At 54.8% G+C, this 15689-nt stretch overlaps 1 protein-coding gene and 1 long non-coding RNA gene across 2 annotated transcripts; one reads left to right on the forward strand and one right to left on the reverse strand.

Annotated features, from left to right (window-relative positions):
• Positions 1-1655: 1655 nt before the first annotated feature.
• C21H11orf91 (chromosome 21 C11orf91 homolog) lies at positions 1656-10399 on the reverse strand. Its single transcript, XM_077863543.1, has 4 exons — positions 9823-10399; positions 7537-8488; positions 2647-2726; positions 1656-2347 (listed from the first exon to the last, which is right to left on the reverse strand). The coding sequence occupies exons 1-2, from the start codon at positions 10310-10312 to the stop codon at positions 8403-8405; spliced, it is 576 nt and encodes a 191-aa protein (XP_077719669.1). The 5' UTR covers positions 10313-10399; the 3' UTR covers positions 1656-2347; positions 2647-2726; positions 7537-8402.
• A 240-nt stretch (positions 10400-10639) lies between these two features.
• LOC144293430 (uncharacterized) lies at positions 10640-13114 on the forward strand. The gene is made up of 2 exons (XR_013360666.1): positions 10640-11024; positions 12832-13114. It is a non-coding gene; the product is annotated as an uncharacterized LOC144293430 (long non-coding RNA).
• The last annotated feature ends 2575 nt before the right edge of the window (positions 13115-15689 follow it).

Consider the following 15689-nt stretch of genomic DNA (forward strand, 5'->3'; position numbering starts at 1 on the left):
TTCTAGCATTGGGGAACTTACTCTCTTGCCAGCGTCAACACTTGATCCATTGATCACCCCCAAGTGGTGACCCCTATGCTCAGGCCCTTGCAGCCACCCACTCTAGACAACCAGGACACACATAAGTCCCCAGAACAGAGGGCAAGCTCAGGACACCCAGGCATTGAGCAGTGCTGTGAAAGGAAAAGCCCTTCACCACCTGACCAAGCTGGAAATCTCCCACAGATTCCACATGTTCTTATGATTAATGGCGCCACCACTCCTAGAAGTCATTCTTCAGAACAACCAAAAGACTCAACTCACCCCAGGCATTCTACCCTAGTCCCAGCAAGCAACTCCCTGCCAAACGCCTGGACTTGGTGTATTTAAAGGTCTGGCAGCAAGGGCCGTTAGTTCTGTAAGAAGGATCCGGAACTCATTACCAGAACCATACGGTAAGCCAGTGGAAAATGAGACTACCCACGTAACTGCTCGGGCACAATGGTGTCCAAGGGAGGCTCTCCGGTGCCGGAATCGGGAGGAACCTTGCCCATTCTTATTTTAGAACCAGACTTTTGGCAGTTATAACATTGGCTCACCCAAATGTTCTTGATAGCAGCTGGTTGAGGTGGGCTGAAGGGGAACAGAGAAAATAGAAGAGTGTGAAACCAGCCACCAAAAAATGAGCTGAAAGTTTAAGTGATTGGGCTTGGGAGCAGCTTGGCAATATCCTGGCTGTACGTGTCTCCGTGCCTCCCTAAGTGGCGGGGAAGGCCATGCCTCGTGGTTTGGGGCTGGAAATAGTAAGACTCTGTAGAGTGCTGAGTGCAGGACCTGGCACTGAGGAAGCCCTCCATACCTGGTGGTGGATGGTTGGGATTGGTGGGTGCGGCATTATAGCAGCGCTTGGAAGAAACTCTAAGGGTGTCTTGAAACCCCATCGGCCTCTCTTGTGCTCAGACCCCAAGAAACCTTTCCCATTGCTAGAATTGGCCCTGCCAGAGCACCTTTGGTCTGTTCCTAAAATAGACTACAAAATTACACCAGTCATCGAAATGCACCTAAAATACACTGTCTCTTTGGGACGGATGGGGAAGGGTGCGGTGAACAATTCAGGTTTGCTCCCCATCCTCTTTCCTGCGCAGAGGGTCACACGACCTCCTTCTACAGGAGGCCTGCTCATGCACACACCTGCATGCGCGAATGCACACACATACACACATACGTGGTGCGTGGGCACACACGAATATGTGGTCACACACCATACCTTGGTCGAGTGGGGTTGTCCTCATTGTCCTGTGAGTCATCCCAAATCACTTCTGGAAGGGACAAGAAGGAAGCCTAGATTCCTGGAGGCTTACACAGAGGAAGGAACCACCACATGGAGGTGGCAGGTAGGCTCAGCCGCTGACCCACCGTGTCACCTTGGGCTCACTGCTCTCAGCCTTGGTTCCTCATTTATAAAGAGACAACCGTTTTCACCTACTCCCACATGGGTTAACTCTGAAAACTGAGACTGTCTTAAACCCCAGATTTTCCAAACTCAACACAACCAATCAATTGAATAAAGAGGAAACTGTATATACACCTCGGTCTAGCTCTGCACTGTCCAATACAGTAGCCAGTAACCCATGTGGCTCTTTAAACTGAAATATAATAATGAAAACGCAATAAAATTTACAATTCATTTCCTTAGTTGTATTAGCCACGTGTCAAGTCTCAACGGCCACATTTGTCTAATGACTTCCATATTAAAGAGCACAGATTTGGAATATTTCTATCCCTGCAGAAAGTTCTATTAGACAACATAGATGTAGCCCACCCACCCATCCGCGGATAACAACAATAACAGATAATAGGCAAATGGGCAACAGTCCATAATGAATATCTATATATATTTACGTATGTTTCTTTATATGTAAGTAGCTATAGATATATGTACTTACTCATGAACTATTGTCTAGCTGCCTATTGTCATCCACTAATGGTTGGGTGGTATATATATATATAATAGGAATAATAGGAACAGGTGGGTAACAGGAGAGAGGAATAAGTAGGAATACGGTGTAGATAGTGCTGCAAGTGACGCGTGCCATGCCCCACCCCAAATCCATATGACAAAGCCTTAATCCCCAGTGTGCTGGTCTTCCGAGACTGGCTCTTTGGGAGGTAATTAGGTTTAGATGAGGTCATGAGAGTGGGGTCCTCAAGGTGGGATTGAAGTGCTTCTAAGAGGAGGAGACACCAGAGCTCTGTCTGCCCTGTGAGGACGCAGCAAGAAGGCAGCCAGCGGCAAGCCGGGAAGGGAGCTCTCACCAGAGCAGGAATTGGCCTGGCATGGTGCTCCTGGACTTCCCCGCCCCCAGACCTGTGAGAAGTAAATGTCAGCTGTTTAGGGCACACCCCCCACCTCCCCCAGCACCCCGTCCCCCCAGCCACCCTCCGTGAAATGTTGGTATAGCGTCCCTAGCAGACCATGAATATTGATGAGTTCAGTCCAGCTTCTTTTATTCAGGTGAACCAGACTCTTCACCTTGAAACTGGTTCTGAAAAGAGATCCTCCACCACCACCACCCTCCCCCCCACCCCCCCACTCCCCCCCTTTGGGAGTAAAATGTGGCTCTCCCGAAGCCACCTGCAGCCTTCCGCAAGGGCCCCAGGCTGCACCTGTGTTTATTTTTGCAATGATCGCCTGCAACGGCCACAACGTGTCCTCTGCCCTCCGGGTTTCCAAACTGGATTTTCTCCTGGGTAATAATGAACAAGTTGATAAATGTCAGCTCTGGATGTGAGGACGAGAGAGGGATGGGGCGGGGGTGGAGGGGTGGAGGGGGGTATGGAGGGGTGGAGGGGTGGAGGGGTGGAGGGGTGGGGGGGTGGAGGGGTGGGGGAGTGGAGGGGGGTGCAATCTGTTCCATCCACTTCTAGGTTCAGGCTGCCACCTAGTGGATCCCACCGTGAGAGAAACGGGAGCGTTTTGTGTTGAGCAGAAACCGGGACGCAGAAGGTGCCGCGCTCACCCCGCGCTGCGGCCGGCGGCGCCGCGGGCCAGCTGAGCGGTTTGCACGCACTCTCTCGGTTCGTTTGCAACAACCCCGGGCGGGAGGGGCTGTCGTGCACATTTTCCAGACGAGAAAAGAGGCTCAGAGAAGTGAGGCACCTGCTTCGCCGAAAGGAGGCTTGGCTGCATCAGACTGAACGAGCGAGCGAGCTGCACGCGGCTCAGTCCCCGGGCGGGGTTTCCTGGGCCCTGGGCGCGCCGCCCTCGGGCCGACCCGTCACGGGAGGGGCGACCCCGGGGGGGGCGGTGCGCGCGGCGGGAATGGGGAGCCGGCCTCCTCCCGCCCACGGCTCCCCCTGGGCCCGCGGCCTCACCCCCGCCTGCGTGGCCGCGGCCTGGTCTCGCCTCTGCGCCCGCTTGGGACCTAGCGCTCGCCAGCCTCCCCCCTCCCCCTCCCTCTCCCCTTCCCTCCTCCCCCTCCTTCCCTCCCCCTCCCCCTCCCTCCCTCTCCCTCCTCCCTCCCTCTCCCTCCTCCCCCTCCTCCCTCTCCTTCCCTCCCCCTCCCCCTCCCTCCCTCTCCCTCTTCCCTCCCTCTCCCTCCTCCCCCTCCCTCCCTCTCCCTCTTCCCTCCCTCTCCCTCCTCCCCCTCCTCCCCCTCCTTCCCTCCCCCTCCTCCTCCCTCCCTCTCCCTCCCTCCCCCTCCTCCTCCCTCCCTCTCCCTCCTCCTTCCGTCTTCCTCCTCCCCCCTCCTCCCCTCCCCTTCTCCCCCCTCCCCCTTTCCCCTCCTCCCCCGGCGGGGGGAGGGGGGGCGAGGCTGGCCCTGGGCGGCGCCCTCACTCCTTTCCCTCTAAAGGCCTGGATGCCTCCTTTGAACCTTTTCGCTGCCACCGATCGATTGATCGTGTCTATTGCCTGCAACCAGAGAACCCTCCTGTGCGCCGCGGTTGTTTAAGCAAGCCGGCAGGAGTGGCCCTCTGTCCCCCGCCCCGCCCCCCAGCCCCAAAGAAACCCCAGCTTGGGTGGATTCCCCGCCCACTGTGCCTGTTCCCGATTCCCCGCTGCCCCCTTTCCTGCGGGCGCGGCCGAGTGGGTGCTGCCCCGGTGGGGACAGGCGAAGGCGCGGGTGGTGACCACAGGCCTCCCTGGGGGGCGGGGGAGGGGGGGCTCACCTGCTAGAGGCCCAGCCCTTGGGCTGCTGCCTGGGAGAAGCTCTTTCTAGAAAACTCACCCCCCTCCCCTCCCCAACTGCCTCCCAGCCAGGCTCACTCACTTCCTTGTCCTGTTTTTACAGGGCTGAGCCCTCTGGCCTTGCAAACTCAAAGCTGCTCCTGCAGGCCAGGCCTCCCTCGGCCCACAAGCCCACAGGCCCTCCATTCCCTGCACCCCTAGCCCAACAGTGAGAACCGAGTTCTAAATGCACCAGAAAATAATAATAATAATGACTCCCCCTTGGGGAGGTTTTGCATCTGTCACCTTATTTCTTGCCACCCACCCAGCCAACCAACCTGTGAGAACAGTGTCTCCACTTTACAGATGAGGAAACAGGCTCAGAGAGGTTGGGTGACTTTCTCAAGGTCACACATCTGGTCAGAGGTGGAATCAAGACACGTGAAAGTTCCAGTCCGTGTGCCATGAGGCACCCACGCGGGGCTCACCTTCGGCGAAAGCCTTAAAGCTGTGACTGGATCTCTGTTCTGTTCTGAGAAACCGGGTTCCTGCGGGCACTGATCCTGCCTGACTCCTTGGCCCTGGAGTCGGGGCACAAATTACTTGCACAAAACAGAAAGTTTTCCCGTTTCATTTGAGTTTTCTATTTCTCTCAGGACTAACAGATCTGTGATGAAGGGGGTGGGATGTAAATAGCTAGTCTCATGCTCAACCAAGTTTCATGTTCCATCTTGCTCAAAACAATTACCACTGGGGAGGAGGGGCCTCCATCCCCCACCTGCAGGCTGTTACCTCTGCACTCCCTATACCCTAGTCACCTGAAAGTAGAAGTCACAAATCTGGTTGGCCGGGGTCCAGAACATTCCTTGGGCCCCATGTTACCAGCTCACAGGCTTACTAATCTTAAAAGTCAGTCCATACGTGCTCCACGAAAACCTATATATTTCAAGGTAAAGGCTGCCTTCTCGGGCAGGCTCCATCCGGCTCTTTTGCCTTTGACCAACTCAGGCCGGACAAGAAAGGAGCCTCAGTTATACTTTCGGCCCAACTTCAAATGCTTCAAAGCAGCCTTTCCTTCGGCTCATTTATGAACATAGTGGTATTTTTGTTTCCCACTTACCTGGCGGTGCGCTACTTAAATGTTTAACAACTCTCTGGAGGAGTGGAGGTGGCCCGGAACAAACCTGATTTGTCCATTCACCAGTTCCCAGGATGTAAAAACTATCATGATGGCCAATATCAGATACCAACGTGGCATTTTTAAGAAGTAGTGTCCGTTAGTGCACCACTTTGTAGTATTTCCACCAAGTAGAGTGGTGCAATAGAACCCCAAGAACACAAGTCATTGTAAAATGTGGCAAAATAGGAAGTGATGGATTTTGAGTATTTCTTTAGTCGTAAATACAGTTTAATTTTAAGGTGACGCGGTTTAGTTTTTAACAGTGGCTCTATTTGACAACCGGCTTCCAGGATTCCTGAATTTTAACAACTGGCGCTGGCGAGCCAGTCAGGCTGGCTGCAGCACCCACTGCCTGCATCTGTTATTCCTGGCATGCGCTCTTCTCTCAACCAGGATCCTATCACTTGCATCTGCCAACACCCTTTTCTCTGGCGAACAGCCTCCTCCATTCCATTTTGTTCTGGAAGAGCCTCATTTCCCCATTTATAAAACATGCCGAGAGTGGTGCCTATTTCACAGGGTGATGGTGAGGATTAAATGAGATTGTTCCTATCAGTTGTCTCCCTCTGTGCCCTGCACACGGTGTGCACTTAATAGGCGGCCAACGTTGCGAGCAAGCCAGAGGAGCCGGGAGGAGGCTAGAGGTTGGCAGGAGGCGGGAGCCACGGGGCCCAGGGAGGGAATGGGAAACAGGCCCCACTGGGTGTGGTGCCTTGGTTTCCCCCACCCTCTCATTGACCTTCTTCAGCCCCTCTCACTGGCCTTGCCAGCTTTAAGGTTTTCGGGATGAACAAGGGAGCTTCTCCAACCACAACCAGCCTGGGGAGATATGGGAATCTGCCTTTTCAGTGGGGAGGGGAGACAGGCCTGGAACCCCTACCTGGGGTGAGAGGACTCCTATGGGTACAAACTCTATAGGACTGTCGAGGCTTGGTTTTATTTGGTCCGAATTGTGTCCTGGAAATATTTGAGTTCATTGGTAAGGTTAGAAGCCGAGAGCTTTCTCTGACGTGTGTTCACTCCTGGCTGGGCAGCCACTCGGGCCAGTCTCCACCTGGCTCCGGGCACCACCCCACAGCTTCCGGCTGGGCCTGGCAGGCATGCGCATCTGCGTCCTCAAGCACGAGGTCCTGGTTGCCCCACAAACTTCTGGCCTTGTGCATGTGACTTCCCGGGGCTCCTGCCACCCATTTCCCCATCCGCATGCTCACACCACAGTCGGGACCCCCTGTGATGCCTCCACTGTAAGTGGGTCCCACGTCTCCCGTCCACTCGACGACCCCATGCAGCGACCCCGCATCTCCTACAGCATCACTTTTTCTCCCTCCACCCAGCCACAGGCAAGCAGTCATTTCCCCCTTAAAGACCTTGCCACCCCTCCTGCCAGTTGGGGCCCTAGTTCTCTGCCACTTGGCAGCTGAACTCCTCAAGAGTCTTCTACACCCATGGTCTCCTCCTCCACCCCCTTCTCTCTTAACACGACTCCGGTTGGGTGTTATACCCCTCACTCAACCAAAACTACTCTTGGCCAGGTCACCCCAGTGCTCAGTCCTCGTTGCCAAGCCCAAGGGTGCATCTCGGGCTCACCATGCTTGGCCTGCTGGTGCTACTGGTCAGAGCTGACCACCCTCGCCCCCAACACCTCCTTCCCTTGGATTCTAAGACCCCTGAGTCACTGGTCACTCCTTTTCGTTCTCCTTGGCAGGAATCCCAAATGTCACAAATTCGGTGGCTGTGATGGGCAGTGGCTGCAGGCACAGTGAGGGCACAGAGGATTCCAGATGCTACGCAACCAAATGTTACAGTCAGTTGAAGACCCGTTTCCCGTTTCCTTACTTTCTCCTTTATTCATGGGCTTGTGTTGCTGAGCTCTTGCTCCTTCTGGCCACAGAGACAGCACCTGGCAGCAAGGGTGGTGGCAGTGGTGGGTACCCCACAGCCTGTAGACACCTGTGACCCAGCGAGGGTGAAAGGGTGGCCCGGGCTGGGCCACACTGCCCTGCACCATTGCTTCTCGTTTAGTCGGATTATTAATAATGACAGCGCCCTACCTGCTTTCCCTGTCTCCTTCCTTAGTCTCAGAAGCACAGGTCAGATGTGGTCACCCGGCTGAAAACCCTCTAACCTCTCCACACTCCACTCAGAGTAAAACCCCAAGTCCTCACCACGGCTGCAAAGTTGGGGACCGAGAGGGACCCTCTGCACTCACCCCAGCAGGCTCCCCTCACTCCTGCTCCAGCCACCAGGGCTCTTGCTGGCCCTAACATCCCAGTAAGCGCCCACCTTCAGCCTCTGCACTGGGCCCTGTGCCTGGAACGTTCCGCCCCACCCCGGGTGCCACATGGCTATCGCCCTCAACTGCCTTCACGTCTTGTTTAAATGTTACCTCTTCCAGAAATCTTATTTGAACTGCCACCCTGCTGCTCTCTGACCCTGTTGTGCAACTTGCCCAACTGTTTTTGTTTTCCCCTTAGCAGGTCATCGACGATACCACATTATGTTTTACTTATTTATAGTATTTATTGTCTGTGTCTCCCCCGCTCCCAATCCCAAGTGTCTAGGAAGGCACATAATCAGCCCTCAGGATTTCTTAAATATGTGAGTTTCTAGGAAGGACCATGGCTTTGATCAGATTGTCAAAGAGTTTTGTGGCTCAAAAACTATTAAATCACTTCCCAGGACTAAAGCTATTTGAAAATAAACCATTTGTTCCAGTCCTCCAAGGGCAGGGGCACAGCCACCAAATAGATACTGCCCTTGATCCTTCCCAATTCCTTCCACTTGACAGTGCTGGGCATCCCCTCCTACGGCCCCTGGAGGGAGACCCTGAACGCCAGAGGGGCAGCAGCTTCCAGACCATGCGGGAGCTCCCTCAGCAGCAGCACAGGGAGGAGACAGAGCATGAGATTCACCACGCAAGTGGGCCCTGAATGTGGAGTACATGCTGGGAGCAATGAGAGCAGCAGTTAAATACAGAACAGAAAATAACGATCTTTGAAATGACAACCAAAGGGACACATTATCTATGCACTAACACCTAAGGAGGCAGCTGCCCAGGCGCTGGTGGGCAGCTCCTCAGGAGAGAGGGGCCGACTTCTTTCCGGGCTGCCTCGTCTTCAGTCCTTGTAACTTTTCATCTTTCAGTGCCTGCAAGAATTTATCTGCAGAAGAGCAAAACAAACACAGCTGTAGTAAAGAGAAGGCCTTTTCTAACCCTCCCAACGTAAGCTTCTGGGAAGCAAGTCTGTGTGCCCTGCATGAATCCAATACCCAACATGGGCAGGAAGGAAAAAACAAAAACAAAAACAAAACACCTTAACAGCCAAAACATGTTTAAGTGGAGAATATGTACAAGAGAAATCCAGGACTTAGAAAAGCCTGTTTTCTAGGGATTCTTTCCATGGCGGTGGGAAGAGGATCTTACAGGGTGTCTGATGTGTAGGAGACCATTCTCACGGCCACATTAACCTAAACATTTCGGTTATTTCATACACCCCTTCCCTGTGTGGCAGGGGAGCAATTTAACCTGTTTGGTTTTTTTTGCAATACTGGGAACGGTCTTTCTAGAATAATCTTTCCTCCTCTAGTGGTATACTGCAAGTGTTAGCCAGAACAGGTGATGGGAAGACACAGTCTGCAGAACAGCCTATGGCCTCTGAATATCCTACAGGGTGTTAAGTCCTTATGGGAGTAGAATCAGATTGAACTTGACCCTCCCACCGGGAGGCATCCTGCCCACATCAGCACACCTGGTCTGCCCTGGTCCAGAGCCCTAAGACTTTAAACCTAAGACCAAAGGGCAGAGTTCAGGACCCTGGTGAGAGGGCTCCCAGGGCCAGGGCCAGGGCCAGGGTCCACAGGGTGTTTCCTTCGAGCATTGGGAAGTGGAGGGCCCCAAAGCGCCCCGGTGAACTGTCCTTGTGCTTTTTGGGTCTTGCACAGTTCCCACCTCTACCTACGGACACTCCAACCACCTTCCTTCGCTTCCCACCACCACCCCCCCGCCCCACCCGTCCAGGACCGCAGTTGAAGACTAAAGCTCGGGTCTCTAGGGGTAGGGGTAGGGGTAGGGGTGGTGGGAGATGGTGGCATTGCCACCACGGGGGCGCGGGCGGGGCTGTGTGTTAAGGTGCAGGAGGCTCCGAGAGCAGGATGGGGGCTGCGGTGGATGGACTTCCAGGTTTGGAGGCTCAGAGTCCCCATTACCCAAAGGGCTCAGGACGGACGGAGGGTGGGGTTTGGGCCAAAAGTGTTGGCGAAATCCGGACTGCGGTGAGGGGCGGCGTCGGTGGAAACCCAGGATGCGGGAGTCGGGGCGCTGGGCGGTGTGACCGGGTGCCGGGGCGGGGGGCGGGTCGACGTGGGATCCCGGAGCCTGGGGGCTGCAGTCGGAGCCCGAGGCCACACTGCGTGGGAGGGGGTTAGGAGGCGTGGAGCCGGGTGGAGCCCGGGAGCGAGCCGGGGCGGGCAGGGGGGCTCGGGCGAGGCCACGCACAGCGCTGGGAGTCGAAGCCGTCGCCAGTGATGGTGAGCAGCTCCAGCTCCTTAATCCGGATCTCCAGCTCGCATAACTCCTCGGGGTGGGAGGCGGCGGCGAGCCGGGGGGCCGTGGGCCCGGGAGCCAGGGGCGAGGCAGCCCCCTCGGGCCCCGGCGGCGGCGAGTAGAAGAAGCGCAGAGGCTCGTAGGGGATGGAGGCCAGGCCGGAGGGCCAGGGCGGGGGCCAGGGGCGCTCGCTGGGGGGCCCCAGGCCGGGGGGCGGCGGCGGGGGCGCCGGGACCGGGGGCGCCTGGGGCAGGGGCCGCCCCGCCCCCGCCCCCGCCCCCGCCCCGCCCGCCTTCAGCGGCACGAAGAGCTTCTTCCAGATGTTGAAGTCGCTGAGCGGGGACGAGGAGATGCCGCGGTCGTAGAGGGAGGGGAAGTAGAGGGGCGGGGCCGGCCGCTGGCTCATGGTGGGGCTCTGGCTGCCGCGCCGCCCCTTCGGCATCTTTTGAATGGGAGGCTGCGTGGAGGAACCCCGCGCCCGGAGACGCGCGCCTCGGCCCCAGTCGCCCGGGTTCCGAGGTTCCACAGGCCCCGCCCCGACGGAGCGAGGCCCCGCCCCCGGCCGGCCCCGCCCCGAACAGGCGGTGTTCTGCGGCAGCCCCCGCCCCTTCAGCCGGCCCCGCCCCGAACAGGCGGAGTTCAGCGGTAGGCCCCGCCCCTTCAGTCGGCCCCGCCCCCAATAGGCAGTGTTCTGCGGCAGGCCCCACCCCGGAGCGTACCCCGCCCCCTGACGGCGGGCCGCGCCCCCGGGGCTGGAGGGGCTCGGCAGGCAGCGGGGACCAGGAGCTCCCGGCGCCCGGAGCCGCCCTGGCACGGCACCTGCTTTCCCCGCTCCCCCAGCCCGCTGCCCCGCGGCCTCCGACCGGGTCGCGCCCCTCCGTTCTTCCCCCTGCCCCTACGTTTCCAGAAGCCTCGCGCCCCTGGCCCCCAGCTCCCACGTCCCACCTCCCCTCCCCGCGGAACCTCAGACAAAAACAAGAAGCAACGAGTTGGCCAGAACTGCAAGAGAATTGATGCATTTTCCAGTCTTCCTCTCCTTTCTCAGGGAGATCATAGACACCTGCCCCCAGCACAGCCGGCGGGCTCGCCTTAGCACCCCTCGCTGCAAAGTCTCTGGGGAAATGAGTTTTCATCCTCTACAGCGGGAGGCGGAGGTAGGAGAAGAGGGTTGCTTGGGATCCTCCTTTAGGGCCAACCCCTGCTCCTGCCAAATTTTCCAGTGTTGTGTAAGGTTCTGGAAAAGGGAACCCTTATATGGGTTTGTAATAGATCTGAAGTAGGATGTCTTCAATGGAATGCAGTTTACTTTAGTTCTTTTCCAGACACATTATTAGAAGCTAACAGGAAACAAACCATTGAAAAGAAATCCTGCTAAACCCCCCTCCAGGGACACCTGGGTGGCTCAGCAGTTGAGCATCTGCCTTCTGCTCAGGGCGTGATCCCGGGGTTCTGGGATCCAGTCCCTCATGGGGCTCCCTGCTGGGAGCCTGCTTCTCCCTCTGCCTGTGTCTCTGTCTCTCTCTCTCTGTGTGTCTCTCATGAATAAATAAATAAAATCTTAAAAAAAAAGAGTGAGAAACACTTAAATAAACCCACCTCAAATAGGTCACCCTTCTTTAAGAGGGACCTGTACATACTGTCAAGGGGCTTGTCCAGCTCATTTACAGGAGTAGACGGTATTAGCCAAAGAGAAGGGGGAGTAGATTTCCTTGAAAGCCTTTCCCTAATGATAGTGGTGTGAATGGACAAAGATGGGTTGAGGGTGTTGGCCAGCCAAGGCCTGAGTCAGTACCAGCTCCATTAGCAAGGGCTACACACATATATATGGCTCTCTACATACGCCACACACAGGGCTGTGTGTGTGTGTACATGTTATGTATGTGTGTCTGTATGTTAGGTGTTGGTTGGACAGTTAGGTAGTCAGGGCCAGGATCCCCACCAAGAAAATATGGAGCCAGGCCAGCTAAAATAAAACAGCACCGACATCCTGTTTTGCAGCTTAGGCAGGACCACACTAGCATTTTGCTTTGCAGCCTTGTAGAAATGGCTTCTGCAAAACATCCTAAAATAGGATAATTAACCACAAAACATTTGTCAATATTATGGGGAAGGGGCAGTTAAGACACAAGCCCCCAGATGTCAGAAAAAAAAGACCATCAGCACAGAGACATTAACCTAATAGGTAGACAGATACATGACCAAAGCCCTGGCTGGCAGGACTCAGCACGCCCTGACTGCTTAACACAGTTCTGCAAAAGAGCTCCTAAGAACCCCTAAACTCAGAAACTCGCTCGGGGGACCCCTTCCCTCTCTAGTCTTGCTCAGTAAACTTTGCTTTGCTGCCACCACTCTTGGCCGGGCCTACCTCTTCTTCTTTGAAGCAGCGTGACCAAAACCTGCGGGTACTCAGGGGACAAAGGTCCTGTAACATATATAGCAGAACAGCGGACAGTCAGGTGGCCACGCTGGATATCTTTGGGGAAGTTGCCTGACTTCTAAGACGGTTTTCTGTAAGATAAAAAAAAAAAAAAAAGAACCAGGCTGCCTCATACAGTTGTTTGTGTTGATCCAACAGAAGACAATGATGTGCGTGAAGTGCTCGTGAAGTTAGAGATGCCCAAGTGCGAGGAGCAGCGGGCCACACTGACAGCCCCATTTCAAGTCCCTGAGATTATGATCTGAGCCAAAACCAAGAGGTGGACACTTAACCTACTGCACCACCCGGGGGCCCCCTATTTGAGAACTTCTAAAACAGTGTGTTATTCTGTGTTTGGGGAACTGAAGAGGACCAGAATATAGCACCCCAAAATATGTCACTTTGGGATAAAAATCAGAAGTTGAAGGCAACTGAGAAATGGCAGACACAGGAGAAGTCCTGTCCTCTCCCTTTCTGCCTCAAAGCAGGGTATACATTTCCCTTGGTGAAGGCATCCTCCTCCCCTCCCCTCTCTCCCGTTCCAGGAAGAAGAGGTGAGAGTTCTCACTGGAGGTGGCACTAACCAGTCTGCACGAACAAATCTTCCCTCACAACCCTTACCTTCAATGAGTTTCCCCCATGTATCTACCTTCCCACAATGTATGACTTCTGGAAGCCCAACCCCCTTTTTCTTTGTTATCCCTTGTCCACAACGTATCACCCTGTGTTAAAATGGCTTATAAGTTTTCAAGCTTAAATGTTTCTTTGGGCTTTCATGTTTTCTGTGAGGCCCCGAGTGCATGCATAATAAATCTTTTCTCCTGTTAATCTGTCGTTTGTCAGTTTAATTCACATGACCCAGCAACAGAACCTAAGAGAGTAGAGGAAAAGATTTTTTTCCCACCTCTATAGAACCACAGTAGTAGTAAGAACCAGAGTTTTGGACTCAGACTTGGGGCCAACCCCTGGATCTCCTATTTACTCGGCTGTGCAGAGGAACCTTTCTGAACCTCGGTTGTTCCTTTGTTTGTTTTTAATCTATATGATGGGAATAACAATGGTACTTCCTCATTAAAGTGGCAAGGTTACATGAGACCATCTAAGGGCCTGGCCATAGAACGTGCTCAGTAATGTTAACTCTTATTGTTATATGTTGAAGATCCTTAGGAAAGGGATTTTGTGTTATTAGTTTTTAAATTTATTTATTCATGAGAGACACGGAGAGAGAGGCAGAGACACAGGCAGAGGAAGAAGCAGGCTCCCCGGGGGGAGGAGCTCGATGCGGGACTCGATCCTGGGACCCCAGGATCACGCCCTGGACCGAAGGCAGCCGCTCCACCCCTGAGCCACCCAGGCGCCCTTGCATGAGGTTTTTCATATGCAACCTAATTTTTATTTGTATATATCCATTCAAAGTGAAAAAGCTTACAGACCTTTAACTTACCTTAACTCCAAGGTAATCAGATTTTTGTCCTGCGGGGGGTTAATTATAAAACAATCCTGAAGTTACAAATCGTAGGTTAAAAGAAAGGTCGTTCCCTCTAATAACCACACAGGAAAACGCTGCAAGGAACAAACACGGAGATAAATCCCAGGGAGGTGAAGCTCGTACGCGGTACTAACCACAGCAGGTAGCGCAAAACCCTCCAAATTAGCTCGGCCAACAAGTGTCTGGGAAAGTCCGGTTGGTGATGAGAAGACAGCAGGCATCCATTTGAAACAAACATTCCCTCCCGGGCCCGAAAGCTCTTGAACACCTGCCTCGCTACCCCAAATCCTCATTAGGTGCCCGCCTGTTGGGGCTTGAGGGATTCAATCTCAAACACTGAGCCCCCTGCCTGCACCTGGAAGCACCTGGACAGACACTCAGAGGTCCCTCTTGGCTGCTGCAGCTCTGCCAGGGGCCGCGTGGGCTTGCCCGCGGCGCACCTTCCAACCGGGCCCACTCCCAGGCGGCACAGGCCCAGCGGGCAGCCCACGGGCCTGGTCCGCAGGGAGCGGGCCTTTGCTGCTACAGACAAGGGCAGGCCTGGTCCTTTCTCCAAACTCATCTGTCAGGGCAGTTGCTCTCTCTTACTCTCAGGAGAAGGAGGGCAGGACTGTCACCCTTAAGACACATGACACAGTGGGGTGGGGGTCCCCCCAACACTCTGACTTCCACTGTCTCACCGGGGCTGTCACATGGCGGTGGGGGTTGGGATTTGCCCTGCCCAAGCCCCCTCCAGCCAGGAGCTGCTGGGCCTACGTGGGTTACTGTGTGCCTGGTTCCCTCACCGTAGCCTGTTGGAGACAAGGAAGCTTTTGGATCTGCTTCCCTGGGAATCCCACTGGGGGGTCCTTTATGGAGTAAATGTTTGTGTCCTCCAAAATGTCTATGCTGATACCCTAACCAAGAGGAAGGTGGGGGTCTGTGGGAGGTGATTAGGGCATGAGGATGGAGCCCCCATGAATGGGATCAGTGCCCTTAGAAGAGGGACCCCAGAGATCTCCTTTGCCCCATCCTCCATGTGAGGACACAAGAAGACGGATGTCTGTGAACCGGGAAGTGAGTTTTCATGACACCAAACATGCTAGAGACTTGATCTTGCACTTTCCAGCCTCCAGGCCTGGGAGAAAGAAATGCTTGTTGTTCAGGGCACCCAGTCTATGGTATTTGGTTATGGTAGCCTCAATGGTTTTTTGAACCCAAGACTCTGTGACATGGGGAAAATCGAGTCAGCTCTCTGAACTTCCATTTTCTGATCCATAAAATGAAGACAATATTTAGGTCACAGGGTTGGGGGGTGCATTTGATGAAAATACGCATAAGCAGTACCTGGGACACACAGAGGGTGCTGTAAAGTGCGGCTGTGATGGTTAGGCAGTTACAGATGGATTCCTTAGTTCACCATTAAACCCTGGGGAGCTGATGAGGAAATTGGAGGGGGGAAGGGAGGATGTCACTTCTAGAAAACCAAACCTGCTCCAGATGATCCAGCAAGCCCTATGCCCAGGAGGCTACTTCCTGGCTGTCCTACTGAGGACCGTGATATCTCAACTCCACTGATCTTCCTAACGACCCACGCAGTAGGTGTGATTATCCCAATTTCCCAGATGAGGAACTGAGGCATGTAAGGTTAGGAGCCTCGCCTGCGGGCCTGTGGCTGGTTAGCATCAGAGCTGGCGTTCCACATTTAGGGGATAGGCCCCACTGTCGCCTCCTCCAGCCTCCCCAACGGACCCCCCCAGCCCTCAGAGCAGGCCCACAGCTGGGCATCTGGCCCCCTGTCCTCTTCCTGGCAGAGGCCTGGCTCTTCTTGGAAGATGTCCGTGCCACAATTCAAGGGCCCAGCTATTCTGGGAACAGCCTTCCCTTTATGACTCATCTGAATTAACCATTGTGTTGGTATGGACCTGGGGGCCC

Source organism: Canis aureus, chromosome 21 (genome assembly GCF_053574225.1).
Source record: "Canis aureus isolate CA01 chromosome 21, VMU_Caureus_v.1.0, whole genome shotgun sequence".
Lineage (NCBI taxonomy): Eukaryota > Metazoa > Chordata > Mammalia > Carnivora > Canidae > Canis > Canis aureus.